The 26,608-nt window shown below is 43.4% G+C and overlaps 1 protein-coding gene and 1 long non-coding RNA gene across 6 annotated transcripts in view; one reads left to right on the top strand and one right to left on the bottom strand.

The window, feature by feature from the left end:
• ASAP1 (ArfGAP with SH3 domain, ankyrin repeat and PH domain 1) overlaps positions 1-26,608 on the bottom strand; it is a 348,495-nt gene that overhangs the window by 71,037 nt on the left and 250,850 nt on the right. For 3 of the 5 annotated variants that reach the window (XM_032873526.1, XM_032873523.1, XM_032873527.1), the window contains 5 exons: positions 22,946-23,075; positions 21,632-21,717; positions 11,883-11,958; positions 10,227-10,313; positions 3,758-3,858 (listed from right to left, as the gene is read on the bottom strand). In XM_032873526.1, the coding sequence (XP_032729417.1) occupies positions 3,758-3,858; positions 10,227-10,313; positions 11,883-11,958; positions 21,632-21,717; positions 22,946-23,075 (480 nt within the window). Of the gene's footprint in view, positions 1-3,757; positions 3,859-4,631; positions 4,641-10,226; positions 10,314-11,882; positions 11,959-21,631; positions 21,718-22,945; positions 23,076-26,608 lie in introns of all 5 variants that reach the window. The other 2 variants (XM_032873522.1, XM_032873524.1) reach the window with 1 other exon arrangement.
• On the top strand, positions 17,676-26,499 carry LOC116877042. Its single transcript, XR_004384514.1, has 3 exons — positions 17,676-17,755; positions 17,944-17,953; positions 26,489-26,499. It is a non-coding gene; the product is annotated as an uncharacterized LOC116877042 (long non-coding RNA).

Raw genomic sequence — 26,608 nt, 5'->3', positions numbered from 1 at the left:
TATCTTCAGGAGGTAATGCAGCACTACTGACTGCCAAACCGCCCTCCAATTACAGCTACATCACGGACTGGGGAAACGGCTGATGAGAGGGGACACCTGTCGCATGACCACACCTGCCTCTGGTTAATGTAACCAATGCCGGAGTAGTTCTGCATCCCATCTTAGCCTCACAAAAGCCTGCTGAGACAGGTGAGGCATTCCTGTACACAAAACCTCAAATCGATGTCATCCTTCTCTATCAACACGTTTTAAAAGAGCCATCAATCAACCTACCAAATTAGTCAACCTTCAGAAAACTGTCCTCAGTTTATTCATTTTATTTAGTAAAATTGTTAGTCATTCGTTGTTTTTTTGCCATTAATTTTTTTCACATGCATATTAAGAAAATACAAAACCAAAAACAAAACTGTATTTCTTTTGTATTAGGAATCAAACCAAGGAAAGTAACACAAAAGCATTCACGTTTTGGTGAGCAGAAACTGCTCACGTGGTACCCCCAGGTGACCAGACAAAAGGAAGCAAAATCAAGGCAATCCCTTGTACAGTCCCATCTCTGGGAACACTCTGAGAGCTTTTATTCCAGGGATTTCTATGGAACAGCCTCCATGCCTGTGCCTTCCCTCTCCGTACTGAAAGCTTTAAGGATGTTTGCCTGAAAAGCTCCTGAATGGAAGTACCAAGGACTTCAACTATCTGTTCATTAAGTGCCAGAGAGAACACCATGTACAGCATGCCCGAACCTCGGAATTCCAGAACAGGAATTATCTATTACAAGGCAGTCTGCTATAACTAAGCAAGTCCCAGCTCGATGCTTGACTCCTTGGGCTTCAATCCTGGCACCAGCGCCCGCTAGCCACAGGCCCTTGCTCATGGTACTGACCTCTTAGAGGCCTGCTTGCCTAAATCTGCATCGTGAAGACAATGCCCATCCTCTAGGACTATTTTGGGAAAATATATGTGGAACAATTACTCCTTTGCCTCTCCATGGATACCTTTGAGTCATAAAGCTTCAAAATTACTTCTAAAAAATTAGAAGTGTTTTTCAAATTGCATAATAATCCTTTATAGGAATTCTAGAACGAGGGTCGGAAATTACCAAAGCAACTGATCCTGAGATGAAAATCATACAACACATCAGCCGTCACGGTTAGCAAGTGAGTCTGTCTTCACGTGTAAGCAATTCAGTTCCTTCCTCTTCCACAGATAGCAATGACAGGCCAGCTTGGGTTATCATTATTCACCCTCTGCAGCCCGTGAAATTATGGGAGGCAGGCCCACTGGACTTCCAGCGTCCTTTGCAACAATGCTTTCCTAATCTCTTCTCAACAGATTGTAGGCAGGGTGAGGGTGAGGCCCACCTCTCATGGACCTTTTACCTTGCAGCATCTAGCAGACTGCCTGAAACACTGTGGGGCTTACTGGATGTCTGTAGCGTGAGTGCATGAATGGAGAACAGACCGGAAGAGCAGAGTCGGGAGTGTGAGCGCATGCCCGCTGATGCCCTGCGTCCTCCAAGGGCAATCAACGGCAGTCACGCCCTTTTGGAATACAAAAGGGAGACACCCCGGCATTACGTCATAAGACCCAGGTTAGAATTTGGGCTTTCTTACATGCTGGCTGTAGATCTCTGTCAAATTACTTAATCTCTCTGGGTGACACCATCTACAGAAGGTGTCAGATGAGAGGGGTGACAGGTACCCGGATGCGTCTGGCAGGCACAAAGCAAGTGCAGGCGCATCACGAGCTGATGCTTTCCTGAACACTTCGGGGTTTGAAACAAACGGTATCTCTGCAAAGACTCAGCTGACTTTTCTTGAAAGTTAGGTATCAACCACTTCACTGAGAAACAGTTAATTCTAATGTCAAGAAAAGCCTTGTACCTTTAGGTGAGCAGTGTTAAAGCTACAGGATGAATAATTTATCTCCACTAGATACCACGCCATCAGGGCTACAGTCTGGTCCCTGTGTCAGTTAGGAAGAGCCCAGTTTAAACTGTGATTCAGGTCACTGGTGCGTCTTTTCTTCTTTTACTTTTTGCAAGACTTAATGGTCAATATTCACTGATTTTCTACAAAGAGCCAGCTGTTGTGCTCTGAGCTGGGATGCTTTTCTTTCCTTACGCCCTTATCTATAAATCCTGATGGTCCTACCAGCGTTTTCTAGACTCTGACCTGTCCTTTCCCCTTTGTGGCTGTTCCCCTGATCCCTGTTCACCTCTGACCGGGCCTCCCACGTCTAGTCTTATGTTCTACAAAGCTGCCCTCGACCAGTAGCCAGAGTCTTTCAAATGAGGCCGATTATGGCATTCCTCTGCTTAAAACCCTTCAATGACTCCCATCTCCACTCCGTGGTTTCCAAAACCCTCCTGGCTTGTGTCCTGTCCCCTCTCATCGGTCTCCTATGACCCCAGCTCCACACTCAGTCCTAGTCATGCCTAACTCCTGTATCACAGAAGAAAGCATATTCCTGGCCATCTCTACAGATCTCTGTAGAGATGATCCCCTCACTTCCTGCAAGTCATCGACTTCCTCCAAGTCGAACATCTCCTCACTAACATCTTCCCTGACCACCCTGCATGACTGCAAGGACTACTCCCATATGCCCCGAGCCCCTGCCTTGCTTTACCTTCCCCCAGAGCACTTGTTACCATCTGATCTCCCACACAGCTCCTTCTTTATTGTCTGTCTCCCAACTCAGAGTGTAAGCCCTATGAGGTTAAGGACCTCCTTATCTTTCTTCTGCAATGCTATACTTCCCAGTATCTCTAACAGTGCTTGACATACACTGCAACTCCCAAAATACATCCATGGGATGCATGAGTAGAAAGATAAAACTGACAGTGATCAGAAATTTAGGACTGTAATTTATATAAGTAATGGCTGCAATTTTAACAAACAGATAAAAAAATGTCTATGTCTTAAAGTCAACGAGTGCCTATCCACAAGTAATCAGAAAAGCAGCTTTCTTTCAGAAAGAAGGATAGTATGCAAAGTGAGTAATTAGAAGTCTACTTATGTACTAACTGTGAAACAGAATCACTGCTAAAGCAAGAGAAAGAAGCCGATGTGGCTGGGCCAGGGGAGGAGATGCCACAAGACAACGCTGCAGACAGAGGCGGGGCTCAAACCCTGCGTGCACTTCGAGCATGGGAAGGACCTGATGTGCTCTATGTTTTTTAAAGGCTACTCTGAGTGCTGTGTAGAGACTCAATGGAGAAGAGGGAGGGACACGGAGAGGCTACTCGGATATTCCAGGAGAGACGGCAGTGGCTCCTCCGAGGGCAGGGCAGCAGAGATGGCAAGACATGCATCATGTCCTGTTAGAAATGGAAGAGCCTGTCGTGACAGTGGCCGTGATGTAAGAAGGAGGGGACTCGGGGCTGACTCCCAAGGCTGGGTTTAGGCGGCCAGGTGGGCACCCCAGCAGAGAAAAGGGCAGATGAATCAAAGCAGAGAGGTGGGCAAGCATGAAGTCCGCAAGCCACTTGCTTGCTTCCCATTGCACTCAGCTCCTGCCTTCCTACAATGGCAGGCTACAAGTCCTTGGTGCCATTTAGGGATCAAAGGAAGGCAACTGCTTCTTGGAAAGACAGCAAGTTAAATCAGCTGAGGGAAACGAGTGGGCTCAAGGTTGGAAGCTACTGTGTTAGGAAATTCTGAAGTGTGCTTTCCTGGCCCGCAGGTGGGATCAATTCCCAGGCTGCCGACACCCAGGAAGCCCTAAGCACGCCGGGCTGGCGGGCTGGCCTTACGCATACCCATCGCTCTTCTTCAGCAGGTAGCCCTTCTTCTCACTGCCGTACTCCTTGTTACCCTGCAGCTGGTGCATGCTGTACCCTCCTTGCCGGCTCTGGGAATCCTGGAAAGGAGAAGCCGCAGATCAAACCAATGCTGGACACACTTCTCCAGTCCCTGCCTCTATTCTGCCATTGAGCCTCTTGGCTGGGGCCAAGAGAACTACGGAACTTTAAGAGCCATCACGTCCTTGCCTGTATTTTAGAGGAAACCAGGCTGGGAAACAATCATGGGAGTCCCAGGCAAGTCCCAGAACTCCTGTTTCTAGTTCGGAACCCAGCGGATTCCAACACACTTTGGTGAGACAGCCTGGTAGGACCGAACAGGTTGCTGGGGCCGCACAGGCTAGCACAGGGAAGGCAGGAAAACCCAAGGGGCTCACAAACGTAGTGCATGCAACGCAAATGAGCTCCTTCCTCAGGTCCGCCTTGTCTCCCTCCACATAGTCTGCTAAAATACCCACAATAAAAAGTGTACCTTCTGAGTGAGGTACTGGGAATTGTTAGAAATTCTTGGTTTGCAATCAGCAGGGGCTCCGTAAAATAAGCTGTTAAGCATGCTTTTAATTAAAAACGATGATTCTCTAGCCACGTTGTGTATGATGTGGTAAAAGGGTGACCAGGACCCGCAGAACAAGACAGATGAAAACCAGCTGGAGTTAACACTTTCACTCCCCTGATATACTTCCCCATCGTTTCTAAAGACTGCATGACCAGATGCAGTCATTACACTTGGAAAATGTATGAAATAAACCAACAATGTTGAACTATAGAATGAGGACATGGGGTTTAGACACAGAAGTAGGATAATACATTCTCACAGAAAGTGTTGACTTACTCTCCTAGACTTCGATCAGGAAGGTCAAAAGCAACAGAGAAAAAAGGCAGAACATTTGAAAACATAGTTAATTTCATTGATAGTCATCTCTCATGATTTAAGCACTTTATATAACATACAGAGAAAATAGCACTGTAAAGAAACTTAACACCAGAACACATGCCATCTTCAGAATCACATAAACTTCAGGGTATTGGACAATAAAACATCTTTATATTTGTCAAGCTTTATTTCAGGTTATTTAAATGAAACCAGAAGAAAACCTACATGGAAGGATATGAGGTACACATTTCATCAAGATAAAAACGGGTGACAAACTTCCAAGTGTGTGTTTAGGGAATCAACAGCTCCGTGAAACTCATATTACTTTAGAAAATCAAAAAGGAACAAAAAACTGTAGGATTCTTTTTTAGTTTTCCATGCAAAGAGAATAAAAGTATGCAGTTCAGAAGCAACACCTGCAATGTGATGGTGAAGAAAGACAGGAGAACTGAGCATTGCTTGTGTACTGATGGCCTGCGCACAAGATCCCTTGAAGGTCAGGATGGCCTCTCTGTGGCATTCGGGATCCTTCTGGACCAGACAGTATGTGCTCAGTGCACGCAAATGAATGTTAATAATAGTGAAAGGAAGAGCTCTGGGACAGTATACCTCTGTGTGGCTTCCCACGTGTGATGAGTTGTGTGTCCAAAACCATGTCCTGAACACCCAAATGGCAGGTATCAGGAAGGCCTTGAGGACACGGAGTACGGCACAACCCTTGTCCCTGAGGTAGGTGCTTATACACTGACCTTCTGCTCCCTCATGAAGGTAACACTGCCGAATGCTTGCTCTATCAAGGCAAGGGGATTCACCCTAAAGAGCTTAGACTCTAGTCATTTCCTTAATCTGGGTCATTTGTCTGTAACTGGCCAGACTCCCTCCAGCTGAAACAGTTAAAGCACCATTTCAATCACCTGGGGAGGTGTGGGAAGTGGGCTGGGGTTTATCAGTCTCTTTAGGAATTCTCCTACAGGGGCACCTGGGTGGCTCAGTGCTTAAGCCTCTGCCTTCAGCTAAGGTCATGATCTCAGGGTCCTAGGATCTAGTCCCACATCGGGCTCTCTGCTCTGCAGGGAGCCTGCTTCCTCCTCTCTCTCTCTCTCTGCCTGCCTCTCTGCCCGCCTCTCTGCCCACTTGTGATCTCTGTCAAATAAATAAAATCTTTAAAAAAAAAGAAATTCTCCTACATATTTACTTCTAATCAGGACCCACAGCCTTGCACTCATACTAACTTGAATCCCAAATCCTCCCTCATAGACACTTTCAGGCTTTCTGGACGGAGATGGAGCCGCAGGACGGTACTATGGACCAGATGGGCTTCCTCCCCTGGTGCCGCCATGACAGACCCCAACAGCAGCAGTGACACACACTGTTTTCTTGAAGGAGGCAGCGATGTGTCCAAAATACTAGTACAGAACAATCAGGATGGAAAAAATTAGGTCTGGTAGTGGAAATCTGAGGCATGGGACGAAACAAGGGGCTGGGATAAGGGAAATCCATGGAGCTTACTGCTTCCACCCAATGACGTCACGTTATAACAGCTCAACTCTGGATCTGGAGTCAGGGATCGCTGCCATTTCTATACCTCCCGAGAACATTAAAAACAAAATCTGAAATCTCCCTGGATAAAAATTCTTATTAAAAGAATAACTCTGTTCCTTGGAATGCTTTCCATTGAACGAAACTGCTGTCTGCCCATGTAATTTCTAGGTCGGTCTGAATGCTTTAGAACTATGCATCTCTAAAAGCCTGTTTGCTAATCCTTCAAATAAAACCTAAGTTTTACAAACAAGAGTATTTATTTTTTGTAAAGCAAGGATTTGGATGTTAATAACTTATGAAAAATATTATGTTCTGTAAATTTGCCTCTAAGACATCCCTTACATATATATATATATATATATATATATATATATTTTAAAGATTTTATTTATTTATTTGACAGTGAGAGATCACAAGTAGGCAGAGAGGCAGGCAGAGAGAGAGAGAGGAGGAAGCAGGCTCCCCGCTGAGCAGAAAGCCCGATGTGGGGCTCGATCCCAGGACCCTAGGATCATGACCTAAGTCGAAGGCAGAGGCTTTAACCCACTGAGCCACCCAGGTGTCCCACCCTTACATATATTTATTACTAGCTTAAATAAACTTTAAATTCTGAGCAACAACCTGAATGGACCTTGCTTTCCCTGAGGTAAATATGCTTTTAAAGGTGAGTACAGTGGCTGATCTCCAGGCTCTGACCTCAGAAGACTACTCCACTAAGCTGAGCAGGAAGGAAGCAGCATGTTTCAGAAATACAGCAACAACCCTACATCGACTACTGATGAGTTCTATGGCTTAAAGTAGTCCTACAAACTGGGGTGCCTGGGTGGCTCAGTGGGTTAAACCTCGGTCTTCGGGTTGGGTCATGATCACAGGGTCCTGGGATCGAGCCCTGCATTGGGCTCTCTGCTCAGCAGGGAGCCTTCTTCCCCTTCTTTCTCTGGCTGCCTCTCTGCCTACTTGCGGTCTCTGTCAAATATATAAATAAAATCTTAAAAAAAAAATAAAGTAGTCCTACAACCTATTACTTCTGCACTCTGAGCAATGATGGCCATTCTGCTTGCTTTGCAGGGAACTCTAGATAAACGAAAAGAGGGTTTTCTTTTTTGAGAAAATAAATAATGGAGAATTAACACAATAATTAACAAAACAAAACATGATGGAAGGAATGAAAGAGGTCTGAATCCTTTGATAATATAATAAAAATTAAACATGTATTCAGGAAAGAGAAATCCAAGTGAGAAATTCATTCAGGCAATAAATATAAAACTAAACTTACACAATGATCTTAAAATAAAATCTTGGAAAAATTCCATAACATGAGCCAAGAATGTAAACTATAGAATGAAAGTATGGTGTCATTTTTTTAAAAAGTTCCATTCCTTATTCTCTATTAGAGTATGGAGAAATCACCTTACTTTCTTCTTAGAAAACTGTATTAACATATAAAATGAATTATTAAGGAGTAATATCTCAAATCTTTTTAAACTGCAAGTAATTACTCACTGTTTTAATTGGGTTAGAAATGTTTGTGGTATCCAACCTAAAACTAAGCTCTACTAGAGAGGCTTCAGATCTCTCATGTAAGGGATACATGGAGTGGGCAAGGGATTCCTTCTGCTTAAAATATGTATTGAGTAGCTTTTGGGTGCCAGACAGTGTGTCAGATCCTGCAGAGATGAGCAAAACACAGAATCTGTCAAACACCGTGCAAACCACACTATGATGGGAAATGGAGAGAGACACGAACAAAATGCTGGAATTTTGGGAAAGATTATTAGTATCATCATTATTTAAAATATTTTCAACCCGAAAGACAGTTATGTAGCAAACAGTTCTCTTGGGAAGTTAGGCTATTATAAAAGCTTAAGATGATTAACTTCATAGAACATCTGTCAGAAGTCAATGAAGAATTTTGACAGGAAAAAACAAGTCCACCAAAAGTCTGGGGATCCTACTGACAGCTCAAATTCTTGAAGCCTCCTTGAAAAGAGTCAAGTTAGAACCTGGTGGGGGTGAGAGGTTAAATAGTTTGCTGGGTGCTTTTAATTCCTCAGGTCATTTATCAGGTTAGTTTATGCTCTTCTAGAATAGCAGTACTATGGTAAGAACTCTACATGGATGGTCTCCTTTTTTTTTTGAGTCATTAGAAATCATTACCTACCAGCCTTATTTTGCAATGACAGATGATGAACAGCATGGGAATGGGGTAAGTGTGCTGTGAAAGATCAATTTTACCCGTAAAATACTCTGATCACAGTGCTAACAAACACACATCATTTATTAATTTGGGGTGGCTTTAAATCAAATCATGCGCATTTTATCGTGTACACACTCGTTTGGCTTATATGCAACTTTGTTCTTTAACTACTGGGAGAAGATTACATCAGCCGCTACGCAAAACAAAAAGGGACTGCAATGGCCTTTTTTCCCCCTAAGAAAGCTTCCATACACAGGAAGGAGGTAATACTGTATAAGAAAGCAAAGGTAGGAAGTGGTTAAAAAAAACCTTGAAAATTTCTGCCCATGCCTGAACAGCAATGTACTTCTTACTCTCCACCATTTTAGTCTTTCCATTGCTCTTACATGGAGAAATCATTCAAGGGGACCACTTCTCCTAGGATTTGTAAGCCAGTAATAAGCATCTAAAAAGAGGCCTCCAGACACAGGTACAGATGCTGGTTGAGGCCCTGGACTAAAGAGGTCCACACCTCCTGGCCACTGATGTCTACTTCCAGTCTGCAGGTACCCAGGGTGAAAGGGCTGTACACTTCTCCCGCTCAGTAACCCAGAGGACTATCTTCACTCAGTAAAGAGAACCTTCTGGGTTGCTTTAAAGGGTGAGGGTGGCAGGTCCAGGGCTTGTACGTTTGAGGAGGGTTGGTTTTTTGTTTGTTTGTTTTTGTTTTGGACTCAGAAGCCCCTTCAAAAAATATCAGAATGTACAGTCAGTTTGCCATTGTGAGGTGATATCATGCGGAAATGGAAATATAAGAAATGCTCAGCATGGGGCGCCTGGGTAGCTCAGTCGGTTAAGCAGCTGCCTTTAGCTCGGGTCATGATACCAGGTGCTGGGATCAAGCCCCACATCGGGCTTTCTGCTCGGTGGAGAGCCTGCTTCTCCCTCTCCCTCTGCCTGCTGCTCTTGCCTACTTGTGCTCCCTTTCTATCTCTGTCAAATTAAAAAAAAATCATAAAAAAAGAAATGCTCTGCTCTATGTGGTTATCAGTAAACATGCACTGAGATACCGCACTTAAATTCAATGCATGATAACTTCCTAATACAAACAGGAAACCTTGACCCTCCCCTATGTAACAAATAGCGCTCACTGTTTAGCTTACTTACCCTTGGCATGAAGTCCATACCCTGTTGTGTGTGTCCAAGGTCATCTATCACTAGGCCGGAGTTTCCACCTCAGAAACCCCATCTCTCAATCTTCCGCCCTCTTTACCCCCAAACTGCTGGGGGCAACTGTGGACTATTTCAGGCAGCTTCCATCTCAGGGTCCTCTCAGCATCCCCCCTCCACTGGCATGCCCCTTCCCAGCAGATCTCTTACGGCACAAATACCACTTAGGGTATGACTGCTGGTTTGTATAGCTGGCCTGCTCTCTACTAGATGATTCTAGAGGATTCTGTATTGGCCCCCTTCTGGCTGCCCAGAAAGACAGAGAAGACCTAAAGAGGACATGGGTATGCACTTCACCCTGAGAGGACAGAGCACATTTGAAATACATGACTTCAAAGCCGGAATGGCAAACCTAGGGTCCTGGAATTGTAGTTCAGGCGTTAAGAACATCTTTTGTCCAGGGAGGGCAAGAGTCATACAGCATGGTCACTATACGGGGCGAGGCAGCAGGTATACACTTGTATCTTCTATTTTGTTTGTCCCCATAACCACGGTGGCAGGAAGCTGGTGACATGCCTATTTTGTAGATCAGGAAACACAGAGGTCATCCCAAGCCACCTCACTTTTTTACTGGTAGCCCTGCTGGAAACACAGAGATCACCTACTTCCTTCTGATCGAGTTGAAGAGAGGATTTTATTAAGTCTCGGAGTGCAGTGAGCTGTTTCTTTTCTTCATCCTGGGTCTGCTTTATCTGTGACAGAAAAACATGACTTTCATTATATATCTTTTATATATTAATGAGCTGAGTTTAATTCATCCAAATATGCCAGTCATCAAAAAGTTCAATTACATCATTGATTTCTTTATTAAAATCTTTACACAGTCTCATTTTTTTTTATAAGAAAGGCAGAATTTTCTCATCTTATGTAAGTACCAGTGACTTTTGAAATTAGTGACTTGATGCAACAGGCCTTCTTATTAATACATCTAGACAAGACAATTAGCTCTGAAGTACCATTCTTTTTTTTTTTTTTTAATTTTATTCATTTATTTGAGAGAGAAAGAGAGAGCATGAGAGGAGAGAGGTCCTTGAGAGAAGCAGACTCCCTGCTAAGCAGGGAGTCCGATGCGGGACTCGATCCTGGGACTCCAGGATCATGACCTGAGCTGAAGGCAGTTGTCCAACCAAATGAGCCACCCAGGTGCCCTGAAGTACCATTCTTAAACAAAGTTTAGAAAGAACACTGGGTCACTTGCTTCTGGTCATTCAAAAGGTGGTAGCAGGAATTCCATTATGTGACTAAATGGGCCAGAAGAAACTGTGAAAAAGGACCACAACCCAATGGGTTAAGGTATATGAATATTTGCACAGTGGCACCCCAGGGTAAGGGACTGGTGCTGGTTTTTTGTTGTTGTTATTTTTTTATTTATTTTTTTAAATCAGCTAGAACTTAAACCCAAATCATGTCAATTATTAAAAGACAATGGGAAGTGATGACATCTGGGTGGCTCAGTCAGGTAAACGCCTGCCTTGGGATTAGGTCATGATCCCAGGGTCCTGGGATCTAGCCCCATGTCAGGCTCCCTGCTCAGTGGGGAGCCTGCTTCTCCCTCTCTCTTTTTCCTTCCTCCTGCTGCTTGTGTTCTCTTGTGCTCTAATAGTAAAATCTTTAAAAAAAAAGACAATCAGAAAAAATACACAGCTACACACAGTTTTTAAAGTTATAGAAAATAGAAGGTATTATTCATAACTCTGAAACCTTATTTCAACATATGTAGTTGTACTCATAAAACCTACTTTTAATATTATTTAGTGCCAAGTGGATTATGGGGAACAAACTGGCCATTTCTATTCCTGCATTTAGTTTTTTTCTCAAAAAAGTTTGTGTGACTTTGCTATTATAAAAGCAAAATTCCAGACATCTGATAAAAGAGAAAATACAGAACAAGCGAACAAAAAAAATAATAAACCTGCCTACACCGAGATAATCTTAAGTTTTGTCTTTCATGGTCAAACATTCTTCCTCCAAGTGCTGACTGCAGGGCACTCACAGGTGATGCTACTCGACCCTGAATGGACAGCCACCTAGAACCAATGGTTACACACCCTCGCTCCTCCTATGCCCCCAAAACGTACTCTAGGACATCTGACCGTCAAGGCCTTCTGATTTAAACTGAAGGCTTACCTGCACTGGGTTTATCCTGACAGATCACTTACCCCTGCTTCTTTTCTTAAAAGCTCTTCTAATCCAGATTTCAAATGCACTGATATTTATCTACAAAACCAACTTAAAATGCGCGTACTTCATGAAATACTTACATTATATAAATCAGCAGCCAGTTTCTCGATGTACTGTTTCAATTTATCAGCCGTTTTCAAGCCATCTTGAAAGAAACTATAAGGAGAACAGCAGAGATTTACCAGAAGTATAAAAAAGAAATGAGCTCTAGTTACCCGTAAGATCTGAGAACACGAATATATGTGCTCTCTACCCACACAGCTACACAAAACACTTATAAACGCATTTCAGTGTTTTATAAAGATGCACCAACAAGCAGATTCCAGGCACTATCTGACACGTGCTGGCAGCTGTCACGTAAACAGAGGAAATTACAGCCGCGGCCCCAACACCGAGGTCTCATGTGCACACCCGTCTCTTCATGGAAACAGCCCTCCCGGTCGTGCTGTATTTGAATTTGAAAGAGAGAGACACCATAACTGGTGGAATATCATAAGGATGAATTAGACGCTGTAAGGAGAGGCCACCTTTCAGTTCTCCAAAGACTGCTGGGCACACGCTTGAAGCACAGCAAGTTGGACGGATGGTGCCCGGCCGCGTGCACAGCCAGACGGGGCCACGTCACCCCGAGTAAGAATCTGCACTGGCAGGCGCCAAGCGAGCAGAGCAAGCTAAGCACGCTTGCACTTTATGTGAGTTATCTCATTCGCCCCCCACAGCAACCCGAAGGAGTTCACGAGCACTTCAATCTCACTGCCTTTTCAGAGGATAAACTGAGGCACAGGGTGAGTGCACCATCTGCTCACGCATCTAGTGAAGTGGCAAAACTGGGATTCGGGACCAGGCTCTGACTCGGACAGCCCTGCTCCTGACGGCCAAGCCAAGAGATTTCCTTCTGATCCCTCCACCCAGGGGTCCCACTTGTTTCAGTGTTTGTACGGTTCTCTGTCCTCCTGGAGGCTTCTCTAACCCCTACCCGCCCCACATCTGCTGCTGTTTCCCCACAGAAGAATGAGGTCCTTAAGGACGAAGACGGTCTCATCTCGGGACCGCAGTGGGTCCCGCCCCAGGCAGATGCTCAGTGAGTAACAAGAACGGAGCACGATCAGGAAGTTTTAGGGCACATCTTAGGATCCATATCTCCAAATGTAAAGCTTAACATGCACCATCACTGGTAACAATACATCCTTATCAGAACTGGCCCTCTAGGAATGAGTACTGAAATCCCACATGTGTGAGAATTTTTTAAGGTTGACATCTTCAGCTGAGAACCCTTACTAAAATAAGGAAAAGAAACACTCTCTTCACAAAGTCTCTCAGCAGAGGAATGGGAGGAAGGAGGGCTTTTCGGTTAACCATTTAACTTGAGACCTACATTTAAACCCTTCTAACGTTCAGTGGTTCACCACTGCCTATCGGGATCGAAGTTAAACTTCTCAGTATGGAATTGAATGCGACTTGTGTTCTGGCCCCTGAATAGCTTTCTGGTTTTATCTCCTACTATCATTTTTTTGAAAAAATTGGACCCCAGCCATGCTACATTTTTTTCCCCCTTCAGTTCTCCCTGGCCTTTGCATCTGCTGTTCCCTCTTGCTGAAATGCCTTTCCCCCTACGCTTCCACTGTAGCTCCGTTTGCGGCTGCCGCCCACAGCAGCTTGCCCTGGTCTGGCCTATCCAGGGGATGGCATTTTCCAGCACGGGCTTGTGCCTAGGACTAATGCCAGCCCTAGAGCTGCAGGCTGTGCTCTGCCCATAACAGGCCATTCATGAACATTAACCTGGACCAGCAACATCTACATGTGGGAAAAAGGGTCTGTGGAAGAGGCAGGAGGATGGCTACAAAGTCACTCACAGTAAAACCACTTCTCATCTCTGATACAGAAATAATTTCTGGACAAAGGTCTGAAGATAGAACATAACAGTGTAAGGTGGATGCCAGCAGGACTCCTTACAACAGAAAAAGGGCCTCAGGGTAAGAGGCTTATGGCTTAGAATCTGTGCTCGAGGGCTTACTAGCAGGGGTTCCCTAGTGAGTCACTTCTGCTCATGTTAACTGTACTCAGTGGGGCGGGTAACACTGGTAACACCTACGAACTCGCTCCACAAAGCGCTGGGTTGTTAGGACACGCTCAGTACATGTTCTCTTCCTTCCCTGGACTGTGTGGCTTTATCACGGAAGGAGTCATGCTCTTCCCCGAGGGACAGAAATTCACTACAGACAGGTTTAGTGCTTCATTTTCACTTTCACCATGCAGGAAATTGAATGATCTTTTTTTTTTTTTTTTTTTAAAGATGATTTTAAATGACAATGCTCTAGGTTTGTGTTTTCTAATGGGGTAGCCACTAGCAGCCAATTTAATTAAAATTCATGTAAAATTCAGTTCCTAAAGTCTCACCAGCCACAGCAGCCACGTGTGGCCAGTGGGTAGCGTGTTAAGATAGTAGAGAATACCACCATTTCCATCATGGTAGTTGTTCTCCTGGACTAACTGAATAAGTGAACTCAGAGTTGAAGAGCACACAGGAATGCTATAAAACACACACATTTTAAGGAGAAGGGCACTGTTTTCATTTGAGATGGCACTGATAAAAATGACAAGTTATTTATCAGCATGTGAAAACAAGTTGGAAGGGGACAAATTCCTACCAATTCAAAGGCTGAAGAAAGACCCCAACAAGTCTGTCTTCCTACATTTGAATTCTTCAGGACATTACAAACACAGACTAAGAAAAATTAACAGAGTAAGAAATCATTTTAATCTATAATATGACCCAATTTTTACAACCAAATCATATGCATAAATCCAATTATCTTCTCACTGAGAGAACAGGTTTTCTCTTTTGTTAACTTCATTTTCTAAAACACATTATATATTCATATATTAGCCAAAACAAAATTAAGAAAAGAACCAACTGAGCTGAGTCCATCTCAGAAAGTTATACTAGGGCTCGCTTCTGGGTTTTGGTGAGAAACGGGAACAGGAGGCAGAGGGGACAAGTTGCAGGGAGAACAAAACCATCTTGACATTAGTATCACAGTCATCAGTAAGCAAAGGCCGACGTGCTGTCCACGGCCAGGTGGGTCTGGTGACCCCTGCCCTCTATGCCTGACTGTGCCTGCCTTGAGCAGTTAGTCTCAGCCATGGGCTGGGTGGGCTTCAGAGTTATGGTCACACATCACCTGCCACAACATTTCACTGAGGGGAGGGGGCTTTTCTGTTCTTGGTCTCCTCCCTCCAGTTCACTGGCTCTGGTTCACTGGAAATACATGAACTCTGGAGTCAAAAGTATATCACATTTTGGATTGAGAGCCAAAATCTCTCAATTTCACTGTATGTGCAACCTTGGGCAGGTTGTGACCCTCTCTGAAGGTGAGCATGATCATCCGAAGGTGGATGCTTCCTGGCTTCCGAGAGAGGCGGACGAACTACCACAGAAAACAGTGTTCTCCTCACTGGAAAAGGAAGCACAAATGTCAGTTCTGATTACCTGTCACTCAACCTGAATGTGTAAGCCTTCTCTGTGGAAAGTGACATCACCTCTCGGACACCCCACTTGTCCCTTGGCCACTTTCTCTGCACATAACTGAAATATAATGAGATCTTTGGAAAACAGATGATGATTAACAGTAATAATAATAATGACAGTAATAATAATATACAACAGTAATAATAATAATACTTACTGGCATGTAAGTATTTATTCTGTGCCAGTCACTCGTTATTATGCATAATTAAGCATCCCTTTTAAGTCTCATTAGGAAGGCAACAAAATCGATGATAACAAGGTAACTAACTGAGGCCCAGAGAGTTTAAGTTGTTTAAATGGGGCCATCTAGTCATTCGGTGCAAAGTCAGGATTTGAGTGAAAGTATTCCCAGCTCTGGAGCACAGGTAGTAGTTAAACATATCAGGCTGATCTGGGTCCAAATCTGGCTCTTCCGCTGAGTAACAGCATAATCTCTGAATCCCTGTGCCTCAGTGTCCTTTTGCAGGAAATGGAGATGATCCCATGTACCGTGGAGAGTTCTTGTGAGCACTGTGATAATGTTCTTAAAATGCCAGGCACAGAGAAGTTGAATACATGATGGCCACAGGCCAGCAAAATGAGCCTCATTATTTCTCTGACCTTAGAGACATAGCTGCATTGGCTTCGCTTCTGAAATAAGCAGCTTGAAAGAAACAGGACCACATTTTAAGGACCCACAGTGCCAGAAAAATAAAAGCTGCCAATCGACAGGCAGAAGGGCCCTCGCATTGCTCCCAACTACTGAGACACGCTCACGGCGGCAGAGTGCGGGCTCCTGAGTGTGAACACAGTCACCCGTCCATCAGGCAGAGCACACGCTCAGAGCAAGGCAGTCCTCTCTAACCTGAGAAAGTCGCTAAGTACTTCACCTCTTATTCTGTCCAAATAAGGATGGGAAAGGGAGATACTATGTTCTTCCTGCTTTTAATTAAATTTCAAGAAAGAGAGAGAGCAGGATCTTCCTACTACCACAATCATATCCTGCTTGGCTTGGAAAGAGGGGCTATTTGGTCAAAGGCTGAAGTGCTCTGGAAGCATATGATTTTCCACAAGAAGCCAGGATGCCCTCGTAGTATCACAGAGAGCACGGTTCTTTAAAACAAATTAGAAAACAAATTTTAAAAAATGAAGTGCTTTCTTAACACATCACCCACCAACCCCTCCTGAAAGCCTACTTCGAAGCTCCAAGTACTGATTTCCAGCTAGCGGGGCTGATACTTTCTCGATACATTCCACTTGAGTCCTGTGGTGGTTAAGAAACTTAAAGGGACAAGGGTTAATTCGTAGAAGTACTAATTAACCACAAATGTATCTCGACAGTTCAGGTCAAAGAGCTTGCTGATAGTGATATGCTGGGCTCACATTTAGAGAGTCTTAAAAATAGAGATGTCCAGGCCCAAATCCAGGCTTACCAAATTCAGATTTCTGACGTTATCAAGAGCGTGCACTCTAGAGTCACAGAGACCTGGCTGTAAGACTTGGTTCTATCACCTTCTACATGTAAGTTCTATGAGGACATGGATCTTTGCTTTTCTTTTGTTACTGTTTTCTGCATCAAAAAAATTAAGATAAAATTCATGTAATGTAAAATCTACCACTTCAAAGTGTACAATTCAGTGGTGTTTAGTATGTTCACAATGTGGTGCAACTGTCCCCACTAATTCGAGAACACGGCCGTCACCCCAAGAAGGAAGCCCGTACCTGTTAGCAATGGTTCCCAGTTCCTCCCTTGCCCTAGCAAACAATACTCTGCTTTCTGTCTCAGTGGACCTGTCTCTATGGGTATTTTGTTTAAACAGAATCCTACAGTATGGGGCCTTCCACATCAGGCTTCTTTCACTTAGAACGTTTCAGATCTTAGTCCCTGCTACAGCACGTATATGGCTTTATATCCCTCCTGGGAGCTTCTGGAGTGTGATCTGAAACTGGCCGCTGTACACAGAGCGCAGGAAGAGACCTGCGAGAGCAGCGGGCCCCTGCAGGTGGGCAGGGGCAGTTTCCATAAAAGCAAAGGGAGCTGACATGTGAGTGTTGTCTTGGGCGGCAGCTATGTGACTGGGTCCCTGCACCTGCCTTCCAAATGTCCAAAGTTTATAAAGAGACCCCAACTGTGCTCAGTCATGCATACACTGCGCAGGCGTTCTCAATGCCACATCATCATCTCAAGGCCATGTCCTTGGGGCAGCCTCTGGGAATGGGAAAGGCAAGCAGAACCCACATTCCAAGCACAGCGGAGGGAGTGGAGCGCCACGGTCCGGCTCATGGGGCAATCCGCAGTCATACAGCCCAATAGCATCCCACCGCACTGTAGTACCGTACTTTGGGCATCAGTGGATGGGCATTTGGGTGTTTCTACACTTTGGCTACTGTGAATAATGAGGCTATAAATATGTATGAACACATTCTTGTTCATTTTGTTAACATGTTGTTAAATACTTGTTTTCACTCCTCTTGGGTTATCTACCTAGGCATACGATTGCAAGGCCATGTAATTCTAGGCTTAAATTTTTGAGGAACTGCCAAGAGATCTTCCAAAGTAGCTGCACCTACTTACATTTCTTTCAGCAACGTATTGTGGGCTCCAATTTCTCTACATTCTCGCCAAGACCTAGTTTCCATTTTGTTGTTGCTATTGTTTTTTTTAAATCCTGCCATCCTAGTGGGGGCAAAGTGGTATCTCATTGTGGTTTTGGTTTGTATTTTCCTCAATGACTAATGACATTGAGATTTGTTTCTTGTGGTTTTGGCCATTGTGTATCTTTTCCAGAGAAATGGCTATTAAAATTCTTTGCCCACTTTTAAAATGGATTATCTTTTTGTTGTTAAGTTGTAGGAGTTCTTTATATATTCTGGATACCAGACCCTTATCAGATAAATGATTTGCAATTATTTTCCTCCCATTCTGTGGGCTTTTTCATTTTTTTTTTTTAATTTTTAATTTTTAAAGATTTTATTTGACCGAGAAAGAAAGAAAGAGGCAGAATAAGCAGGGGGAGCAGCAGGCAGAGGGAGAGGGAGAAGCAGGCTCCCCGCTGAGCAGGGAACCTGATGTGGGGCTCGATCCCAGGACCCTGGGATCATGACCTGAGCCAAAAGCAGATGCTTAATTGACTGCGCCACCCAGACGCCCCTTTGTTTTCTTAATAATGTCCTTTCACTCACAAAACCTTTTTGAATTTTGAAGTCCAACTTATCTATTTCTTTTTTTTTTTTTTTTAAGATTTTATTTATTTATTTGACAGAGACAGAGATCACAAGCAGGCGGAGAGGCAGGCAGAGAGAGGGGAAGGGAAGCAGGCTCTGTGCTGAGCAGTGAGCCCGATGTAGGGTCGATCCCAGGACCCTGAGATCATGACCTGAGCCAAAGGCAGAGGCTTAATCCACTGAGCCACCCAGGCAGCCCCAACTTATCTATTTCTTCCTTTGGTTTCTTCTGCTTTGTCCCCTTTGGCATGTTTACCAAGCATCTACTGAATGAATGTGCCTTTGGGTAAGTTACTCATCCTTCCAGAGCTACAATTTCCTGATTGCCCTTGATAAATGTTAGCTATTATTATTTTAAAATTAAGGATAATATAGTAATGTTTGTAAGTGCTCATGATCCTGCAGATCACAATGGCACTTGCTAGGTGGTAAAAGCAGTGGGTGAGCAGTAGGATATTATGCTTGTTCTGGAAGTAGCATGCTCCCCACAATGTTCAGGTGTGAAAGTGACAAGCAGTTGGTGTGGGTGAGCTGGAAAGGGTAACACAAAGTCAGAAGCTCTTCTTTTCTGCTCCCCGTATTGTTCCATTGCAGCAGCTGCATCCCCGCTGAAGTGCTGGGGCTGTACAGGGTGTTACCAGAGCAAACTTACTCTTAGATGCCCCTTGACTTTGTACTGAAAATCATTTGGGGAACTGGAGTAAGTACTTAGGATATGAAATCCTTTTTTTTTTTTTTTTTTAAAGGATTTTATTTCTTTCTTTGACAGAGAGAGAGAGTGAGTGCACAAGCAGGGAGAGTGGCAGGCAGTGGGAGGGGGAGACGCAGGCTCCCCGCTGAGCAGAGAGAGCCCAACACAGGGCTGGATCCCAGGACCCTGGGATTGTGACGCAAGCCGAAGGCAGACACTTTACCGACTGAGCCACCCAAGCACCCCCACCCCCACTGCTTCTGAGTTAGGTAGAGATGGTTTATAAGTCTATTAAGGGTTTCTGAGGAATTGCCTGAAGTAGGAAAGAATGAAAGAGTATTACCCTGGCTTCTTGCTATGTGGGAATTCTTGAGGTTCAACCAGGGGCAGAACCCCATTATAACCTCTTCCCAGAAGGAGGGAATACCTCTTCCCACAGGGAGGTTTTTACTGTGTGGGGTTTCCTTCTGCTATCTCTCTGCTTCAGAGAGACTCTTCTACCAGATTCCAAGGACCAGATGCCAGCCATCCCAAGTCTACTCCCGGCTGCCGCCACCCGCCACCCCCCACTTCAAGGAGCCCTTCTCAGTCCACCTGGATGAAAGTCTCTCCTTCTCCTGATGCCCTATCAGCAGTTACTTCCAAGGCCCACTGTGATGACTGATGACCCAACTCACTTCCTGTACCAGAGAATTAGCTCCTGAGAGCAGAGTACTTGTTTTAAAGAACCTGGACTTTGTCAGTAGATGGATAAGTAGTTCTGGAAAGTGAAAAAGCAGGGAGCGAAGGAATGAAGGGGAGGACGCATTAGCTACCCAGGTTGCTCTTCTTTTCACCTTTAGGAACAAAGGTTAAGAACTGTATAGTTTACAAAACATCTTACATCTTGGAAAGCTAATGTTTGTGGAGGTTAAACCCTTCTCTGTACGGTAAGAGAATGTGAGATCAGAAGATTTCTGGGGTGCCTGGCTGGCTCACTTGGTGAAGCATGCAACGCCTGGTCTCAGGGTTTTGAGTCTGAGCACCACACTGGGCGTACAGCTTACTTTAAAAAAGAGAGAGAGATTTCTAAAATCAGGTAAAATCAGATTTGCTGCCAAAGTGTTGTAATGGAGAAGACTGAGAGGTTCCCTTATTTCTGTAGAGGTTTCAAAGCAATGATGCATTTCTAGGAAAACTGAAATTGGTGAAAGATGAAAAATTCACCCGAAACTAAAATTAGGGACCAGGTCTTTAGCATGAGGCTGTCACAGGCAAATTTTGTCTTATAAACCTGCAGCTGTTTCCATTTCAATGTATTTTTTCCTTGTATGTGATACACATTTATTTATAAAAGGTGGAATTTATTTTGAAAAGAAGAAAAAAGTTAACAAATCAGATCTGTGTAAATAACAATTTGGTCGTTAAAAGCTTCTCTTGAAACAATTCTGTACGATCCATGTATGAACGAATGATACCAGTGCCACTTGGAATCCTCAGAGCTGCAAACACATACAATGTAGTCGGCTCCACATGCATTATCTCATTTAATTCTCACATCTACTAACCTTAACCCCACTTTACAGCTTAGGGCGCTGAGGGTTAAAGAGGAACCGGATGAAGATGACACAGTCACCTGGCTGCAGAGCCAAGGTCTGAACTCACCTTTCTGACTCGCGCCTTCTGTGCATTCCACAGTATTAACGCTGACCTCCTTAACTGTCTCAGCCAAATATAAAGATCTTACTAGAGCATTACAAATTTTAATAATGGGCACGTTTTCACATAAAAACTCTACCAGAAAACCCACGAAAGCTAATCCAGTAAATAAACAAGAAGTAAATAAGCAAATGCAATACCACAGAATCTCAAGCATAATAAAAATGCAACATTAATAAGCAAAAATGGTGCTGGTATATACAGCGGATGTACCACCATTTCGTAGGAATCTGAGTATAGAGGCAAAGTATTCTTAGTGTCCCAAGTATTTAATTTCACCTAATTTAGATGACAAAGAAAAACACTCCAAGTAGGTATACTTGGAACAAATGACCCGATAATAGGTAAAATGCCAAGTAAGGGAGGAGGGCGTGGAGGTCACTGGGGCCTCTGTCACAACAGGGACGTGACAGGGACGCATGTATCTGTAACAAGAGCTTTACAGACTGTCAAGGCCACTGTCAGGATTTCTAAGTAAGACAGCATTTTTGAGTAGCCAAATACTTGCACTAATTTGAGTTACTTACTTACAGAAAACAATGAAGATGGAACATAATACTATTTCTTATGAGGTTTTGGAAGGTTCTGATATCACACTATATATAGTGACCAAATGAAAACCAGAAAGGAAGAAACAATTAAGAAAACCAAGTAAGTGAAGGGGGTCTTACTTGGGCTAATAATTGTGACCATGATATTCTACTTACTTGCACTGTGCATGATAATACTTTATGAGATTCTGCAGCAGATCCACACCCTTTTTGGTCTTGATTTCATTAACTTTAATGAGATACTGTGGAAATAAAACAAAATTGTATGTTGCTCATTACAGATACAGTTTTACAGCCATGGGTTTGGGCAGCAGAACACCAGTCATGAATCCACAAAAGTTACTGAACCTTGGCTGCCCTCAGACAGTGTGAGTTTAATTCAGGAAATGCTGATTTGGCAGTCCCAAGTGTACAAATGAAATGATTAGAGTGTTAGCGTTTTATAAATGCTCATTAGTTGACAAGACAAGCAGAATCAAACATAGTAAAACATTCTAGAATAACTGATTATTTCCCCCTGGTGCAGTGGATCTCAAACTTAAGGGCTCATATGGTCAAAACATGAAGGATGGTTGACTGTTCTTTGCAGAAAACAAGGAAAACAGCATTCTCTTGAGGCATAGGCCATCACATAGCGGAACTTTCAGGAAGAATTTTTGGTATTCGAGAATGGAGGAATTAAAAAAAAAACGTGGAAGAATTAAAATAACCCATTATTAATTTATGCTGTTAACTAACACTACTAGGTCTGATTTTTACTAGTAGGTCAAGATTTTCTGTTGAGATTGTTTGCTTTTTTCCACTTGTTTTATTATGAGAAGTGTTTATGAGCAGATAGGTTTGAGAAGAAGCTTCAAGTATGGGGGGAACATTGAAAAAAGAAAAACTTGAAATTGATAAAATTCTATCCAACTTAGTATTTTCGGAGAACTGTAAACGGAACTCTATAACACAATGTTAGCGTCAGAATGGGCAGGATGCCAGGTCAGGGAGTGCCAGTGTTCACTGGGAACCCAGTTTGAGAACCACTGCTCTAAGTCCAAAGGAGCATGCTTTCATGAACTCAGGTTTTCTTAATCACTACTTTATTTAAGCTTTCATTCAACCCAGACATGTGGTTAAAAAAGCAATAAACATGCTCTACACCTGTATCAGGAAGACTTCATATTCACCAGGGTTACTTCTCACCAAACATTTTTTTCCACACTCACTCACAAGCAACATTAAAGTTCTCACCAAATAATCCTGTTTTGGCATAAAGAGCCCCCCAGGACCAAGGCTCAAAATATGAGACAACAGTGAAATGGCGGATCCCACAAGGCTTGGAGAAAAATGGAGACGAGAACCCTTAAGAAACGGTCCCCTCCTCTAATAACCAAACAGCCTGCATTTAAGCATAAAAATTCCCAACTAGCAGGAGAGATCACAGTTATGAAACTCCAGGGAAATGCTTGCAAAAGCCGTTCTTACTTCGCACATTTGGAGCTGGAAGAGGCGCCGTTCCTTCTCCATCTCTTCTGCAATCTCAGCCCCCGTGATCTCTGTCCGGATCATCCCGTGCTGCTTTGCATGCTCTCTTTTCTCCTTCTCAATCTTCGTGCTGTAGTTAAAGTAGATACCATCATTAAAAAAAAAGTTCTCGTCTTTCCCTCCTTTAACGAGAGCCACTAATTATTTCTTATTTACAAGGGCTAAGTGGCAGAAACTCTTATGTTGGTAACATTGGTCAAAAGGAAGAATCAGAGAGAACACACACACTGTAGAGATTAACACCTAGGGAACCTCTTACATTTTAACTGTGATCTTACACATGGATGAATTCTTTTTTTTTTTTTTTTAAGATTTATTATTTGAGAGAGGAGAGAGAGAGTGTGTGCACATAGAGGGGAGAGAGTCCTAAGCAAGCTCTGCTCTGAGCACGGCACCCAACACAAAGCTCGATCTCACGACCTTGAGATCACAACCTGAAGTGAAACCAAAAGTCATATGCTTAACCTAACCAAATGCGCCACCCAGCACCCACATGTGGATGAATTCTTATAAATTCTCTCATATTTTGGTGGGTATGAAGAAATATCGACAGTTGACTTTTTCTTGGTAAAGTACTTTACGATGAAAAAGACTCAGAAAGTTGAAGAACTGAGGCATATCTAGATTACCAACAGATGATGGGTCTGAGAATTATTTCAAGACAATCAAAGTGCACAAAAAGTAGTCAAAGGTAATTTCCAATATTTCTCTAAACCTGGGACATTTCCATATCCCCATAACACATTTTAATAATTCAACCATCTGGGACAATTATACAAAATAAGGATTCCAATTTGTAATTTGGAATCCTATAAAATGTTCTTCGGTGTGGAGGGGGCCAAGAGGGAAGGAGGCAATTACGAAGGAGGACCCATATTAAACCAACACAACCTGAGGCTAACGCTTGGCTATGATAGATGGTACACTGGCAGTAACACCAATGGTTATGACCCTCTTTCCGAAATAACTTGAAAACAGACCTCCAATTTCAGGAAGAGTGAATTTTAGTTGTGAATGCAAAGATGAACTGACTTGGCCTTCAAATCTTCTTTTAACTTGCAGTTGTAGGAAATCAAACCCCAAAGAGAGCCAATATCCCTGTCTATATACAAACATGGTAGAAAATCAACCCATGGGAAAATCTACTATAAATCTGGTTGGGATGACTCTAACACTGTAATGCCATATCTTTTAGCCATATTGGCCATCAAGCAGGCGTGAAAGCAGCTGGGGGTTAAGCCTCAGCTCTCTCCACTGGTGTGGGTGGGAAGAAAAGCAGAAAGCTAAAGACATTTGAGAAGAAGCACGAGGAGTAGACCTGAGTATCAACAGACTTTTGGGTTAATGTGGTGACTTGACCACATGTCTTCATTTCTTCTTCCTTCCATAATCCCACTAGGATGATATTAAAAACCATAAAGAATATAATCTCCCAAAGACAAGAACTGAAGACAAAAAAGGATGAGAGAATTCAACAGATACTTGGAAGAGCAGGTCTACACAGAGAAAAAGAGAAAGTGCACACCCCGAACCACAGGGGTACCTCCCTGGCCTTTGTTGCTTCCAGAATACCATAATATACAATCACCAGACAGGGGGCTGAGGGAACTGAATGATACCAGAAGACACGCCTCTGGATACTGACATTTAGAATGCTCCTGATTAATAAGCTGTCTTGGGGCCCCTGGGTGGCTCAGCTGGTTGCGCATCTGACTCTTGATTTTGACTCAGGTTCTGATCTCAGGGTCCTGGGACTGAGCCCTAGATCAGGCTCTGTGCCCAGCAGGGAGTCTGCTTGAGAGTCTCTTTCTCCCTCTGCCCCTCCCCACTCTCTCTAAAAAAGAAAAAAAAAAGAAAGAAAGAAAAAAAAAGAAGAAAAAAATCTATCTTGACATCCTAAAACCTAAAAAAGGGAGCTCACGGCATTCTTGCCTGGTCCTGCTGACAAGTATGAGCTTTCCATCAACTTTTGGGTGCTTTGCTCTCAGATATGAATGGGCAGTGAAGGATGGTAAGATAACTGAGGAAAACCTCCAAAATGAAAGCAAGAGATCAAAATAGCAAGTTGGGGGTGGTGGTGAGGTAACCAGAGGCAGTAAGAAAAAGAATATCTTGTAAAACATAATCAAATCCTCAGAGAGCTAAAATACTGTTTCTATGAAACAAGAAACTTAAAAAAAAATTTTTTATTACGTTTTGTTAGACACCATACAATACATCATTAGTTTCTGATGCAGTGTTTCATGATTCATTGTTTGTGGACAACACCCAGGGCTCCATGCAATCCGTGCCCTCCTTAATACCTGTCACCAGGCTCACCCATTCCCCCCACCCACCTCCCCTCTAAAACCCTCAGTTTGTTTCCCAGAGTTCATAGTCTCTCATGATTCGTCTCCCATTCCAATCTCCCCCCTTCATTTTTCTCTTCCTTCTCCTAATGTCCTCCATGCTATGTTCCATAATAATGTTCCATATGTCCTTATGTTCCACAAATGAGTGAAACCATATAATTGACTTTCTCTGCCTGACTTATTTCACTCAGCATAATCTCCTCCAGTCCCATTCATGCTGATGTGAAAGGTGGGTGTTCATCCTTTCTGATGGCTGAGTAAAATTCCATTGTGTATATGGACCACATCTTCTTTATCCATTCATCTGCTGAAGGGCATCTCGGCTCTTTCCACAGTTTGGCAATTGTGGCCATTGCTGCTATGGACACTGGGGTGCATATGGCCCTTCTTTTCACTACATCTGTATCTTTGGGGTAAATACCCAGTAGTGCAATTGCTGGGTCATAGGGTAGCTCTATTTTTAATTTTTTGAGGAACTCCCACACTGTTCTTCAAAGTGGCTGCACAAACTTGCATTCCCACCAACAGTGTAAGAGGTTTCCCTTTCTCTACAACTTCTCCAACATTTGTTGAAACAACAAGGAACTCTAAAAAGACCACCAAAACCTCCCAACTAATCAAGAAAAAGGGCTTTGGAAATTGAAAATATGACAGCCAAATAAAGTCGACTGAAACAGTGGGAATAAAAGGTTGAAAATAATCTAAAACATAACAGACAAATAGGACAGAAAAGAGAGGAAAATTATAACAACCACCTGGGGAGTCCAATACTATATGGTGAGGAATTTTAGGAGAATAAACAGAAAAAACAGATGGGAGGAATGACAGGAAACATTTCTAGAACTGAAGAACTAAAAATTGCAAGGAGAAGGTCAATGCATGCATGCGTGCAGAAATGTCGAACCTTTGGGGAAAAAAAGACTAACATTTTCTTTTCTTTTTAAAGATTTATTTATTTGAGAGAGAGAACGCACAGGGGAAGGGGCAGAGGGAGCGGGAGAATCTTTAAGCAGACTTCCCGCTGAGCGTGGAGCCTGACATGGGGCTTAATCCCAGGACCCTGAGATCATGACCTGAGCCGAAATCAAGGGTCAGATGCTTAATTGACTGAGCCACCCAGGTGCCCCAAAAGGTTAACATTTTCTAACTGTGAATAAGTGAACCCCTTCCCCAAACCCCCATGTCACACACAGAGAAATGGGGATCAAAGCCGCATCGGAATTTTTCATTACTCTGGAAATAATAAGACAGT

This window comes from Lontra canadensis, unplaced genomic scaffold, assembly GCF_010015895.1.
Source record: "Lontra canadensis isolate GAN:19392208 unplaced genomic scaffold, GSC_riverotter_1.0 scaffold49, whole genome shotgun sequence".
Lineage (NCBI taxonomy): Eukaryota > Metazoa > Chordata > Mammalia > Carnivora > Mustelidae > Lontra > Lontra canadensis.
This window is presented reverse-complemented; position numbering and strand designations above follow the sequence as displayed.